Source organism: Centruroides sculpturatus, unplaced genomic scaffold (genome assembly GCF_000671375.1).
Source record: "Centruroides sculpturatus isolate CEXI.00-Female unplaced genomic scaffold, Cexi_2.0 scaffold2383, whole genome shotgun sequence".
Classification (NCBI taxonomy): Eukaryota; Metazoa; Arthropoda; class Arachnida; order Scorpiones; family Buthidae; genus Centruroides; species Centruroides sculpturatus.
Window position 1 is genome coordinate 2,410 of NW_019386497.1, and position 3,634 is coordinate 6,043.

The window sequence follows — 3,634 nt, forward strand, 5'->3', positions numbered from 1 at the left end:
TTAAAAAAAATAAATAGTTTTAAAAGGGTTTAGAGTATAACTCAATTATAAATTTATTTTAAATTAACACGAAAACCTCTAATATTACATTTATTTAAAAAGAATTGACAACCAGTTTTATTTCTTAGAAAGTAGTTAGAATTAAATGCAAACTTATATATAACTATAATTAATAATTTCGTAATCATAATTTACAGTATGCGACTTAATGGTTGAACGAATAAACATTTGTTACCTTGGAACTGAATACAATCGAAAAGTTGTCCACTGATCTGTAATTAAACTGTATTAAGAAGAAAAACTTTAAGTATATATATATACATTTGTAGAAGCTTTGTTCGCTATTACTTTCACTTATCTAATTATATCTACGAAAAAAAATTTTAAATATTATATTCAAACTTCAATCAAATTCGAGAACGTGACGTTATTGTTTAATGTCCTAATGAACAACGTGGAGTTATTTTATCTTAAACATTTTTTTTTTCTTTTAAATATTTAATTTCGCTATTATCTAAATACATTTAATTTATATCGGTGTTTTGAAATGGTTATTTAATCATAATAAAACTTTGTTTATAAACAGAATGGATTATTACGATGACCTTGTTCTGTCTGTTCAACAATATACAATGCATCCTTAAATATTTGTCCTTGATTGAATTTGGTTGTCTCTACTATTTTAAAATAAATAAATAAAAAAAATTGTGGATTTTTTTTACGAAAAAAGAAACAATAAAAGTTTAATATCATATTTTCTTAATGAGAATCTTAATCCCAATCTCACGTTCGATTATTTAAATCTACTTTACATTTCGATTGTTTATTGTTTCTTATGAGAGAATTTTACAATTTGGTAATTTATTAATTGTAATTACAACTTAATTTAAAGTTAATGTGCTATGAAACCTCATTAATAATATTTAATTGATGCTATTTTATTTTTAATTTTTAAAATAATGATTAGTTTTAACTTATGTAACTGAATTATATAAGCATTCCTATATAACAATACTGAAAAGATAAGGCTAATTTATCCATATGAAATACCATTATTTTATGAATATCTTTTGATAATCGTTTAGATAATTAATTAAATTTTATTAAAACGATATAAATTATTGGTGAAAGTATTGAAGATAATTATTTATATTATAAATACCGCACACAAAAATATAANTGGTTTTATGTTTAAAAAAAATCTTATTTTAAGCATATACTTTAGGGGAGAGTATCCAGAGTGAGACATGTTCCACAATAGAAATAATCATTTTAAAATTTTAAAAATACTTACTATGACAAATATTCTGTGAATGTAATGTTTCTAGAGTGTAAGGTGAATGATTCAAGCCAATTTGTCCATTTTGCATATTTTGACTAGATAATGTTAAATTCTGTACATTGTTCATCTGCAAAGATGATGAAACAGGTGGAATTGAATGTCCATCGTTCATTCCCATTGCAGGACTGCAACATATAGTGTACACAGCACCACATGATGAAACACCATTGGCAGTTGATATAGTATTATGTTCAAGTGATAATTCACCTTGACCAGCAAGGTTACTTCCTAAGTCTCCCACTAAAACACCTGGTTCACCCATCCACATATATCGTTCCTATGTAAAAATACAACTAAATGTTAATTATATAATTAAATTGGATAGAATATATATATATATCTGAATAAAAAATTATTTTAAATAAACATTTATTTCTAATATAGCCCTTTAATTAATGTAAAAATCTATTGTTTTATAAAAATAACAAAAAAAAACAACAGTTTGCTATTGTTTTATTTGTTCTTAATCTTAAATAGTTTCCATAATGTTTCATTACAATACAGATAATTTACTGAATAAAGTTAATGAGTTGTTATAGCATCAAACTTAATCAAAAATATAACTAATTAGATAAAATGGTATTAATCTTTAAATTCATAACAAAAGAAATTAATCTATTAATTCAAGATCTTTATCATTTTGTCTAATATTTAAAAATTATTGAAAAATCCTGGTCCTTTCTCTATATGTTCAATATAACCAATGCAGATGTTTGATATACAATCAACAAATGAAAGCTCAAACATATTAATATAACTAATATACCGATAACAACAGTTTCATTCATATTTTATTTGTTTATAAATATGCAAATTTCCTACAAAATTTATCGTTACATAGAATTAAACGTACAGTATTTCAAAAAGTAGAAATCAAACTAGCAGAAAATACATTGAATTTTCTCAAATAATATATATAAGGCCGATTTTTCAATCAATCAAACATTAGCCAATCAAAGTTTTATTTCGCTTAAAATAAAAATTTTGTATTATATGATTTCTAAAATATTATTTTCCTTGATATATCAAGGAAAATAACAAAATATTAAATAAATTATAGTAAAATGTATATTTATATTAAAAATTTTTTNAAGAAAAGAAAAAAGCTGATTTAATGATATTTCAAACTCCTTTAAAGCAATTGTTCTATATGTTTGAAGAATTTTAAAATAATTTCTTAAAGAACTAGTATCATTTTTTTAAATATATTTATATATAAATATTGCTGTTCTACATGTATAAAATAGAAAAATATGTCATACATATTAAAAAAAAAAAGTGAAATATGATAAACTTTAAACATAAAATGATTTTGTATACAGAACATTTTTATTTACTTTTATAATTATGTATTAAGCGTAACAATTTAACATTTACAAAGCTTAAAGAATTAACTTTAAATACCTATTAAATCAATAATAATATTAAAAATAGTCTTGAAATGAATATATAATAAAAATACAGCAAACTAACCATTATTTAGTGCCGAATTATCAACTTTTATCATTTAATTCATGTACTACAACTAAAATGTAGAATTTAAATTTGGAAAAAAAAATCGACAAGATGAATTTTTGATAGTGTAATTGTTCATGAATGACTTTGCATAATATGATCAAATAAAATAGTATTTTGTGGAAAAATATAAAATAGAAACATGACACATAAGGAAGATCTTACCAGCATTTCGAAGGGAAAAAATACACGCTTTCTTGAAAGCAAAACATCCAACAATTATCAATAGAAAGAAATGGAATACTTTTCCAGAAATAGAAATTCGTTATAAGAATTATTACATGACGTATTGGAAATTTAACATGACGAATCGGAATTCCTCAGTCCTCGATTTTCATTAGAAAATAACTCGATTTCGTGTTTACCATCGAACACGTGACACCATGTGTCTTTACGACGTTTACGTATATTGACGTTTTAGGGGAAATTCAAAATTAGTTTTTGGATCCGGTGCTTACCTTTTTTTCAAATACTGATTAAACTTTCCATTCGAAATTATTCTGACGTCTCGTTAGCTCCACTCTTAAACTGTACAATGCGATTCTTGACGGGAAAATCCACTTCCATCACCTCACACACCATTCGTTAACTCTTGTGTGACGTCAAATGACGTTATTGTAGGTGTAGTAGGTGTCCAGCGGGAATTTCCAGTAAACTGTCATGTTCAGGTATTTTTTTTTTTTTTTTAAAGAAAGGGGGAAAGTAGATTTTGCAGTTGCTGGAGATTTTCATTTCCTTTAAAATACTAATTAACGTTACTTAATGAAACAATACTAG

At 24.2% G+C, this 3,634-nt stretch overlaps 1 protein-coding gene across 1 annotated transcript; it reads right to left on the minus strand.

The window, feature by feature from the left end:
- Nucleotides 1-1,294: 1,294 nt before the first annotated feature.
- On the minus strand, nt 1,295-3,300 carry LOC111615154 (the record flags this gene model as incomplete). Its single annotated transcript, XM_023356552.1, has 2 exons — nt 3,023-3,300; nt 1,295-1,619 (listed from the first exon to the last, which is right to left on the minus strand). Coding segments are annotated over exons 1-2 (331 nt in total), but the record flags the coding sequence as incomplete, so codon positions are not given.
- Nucleotides 3,301-3,634: the final 334 nt, after the last annotated feature.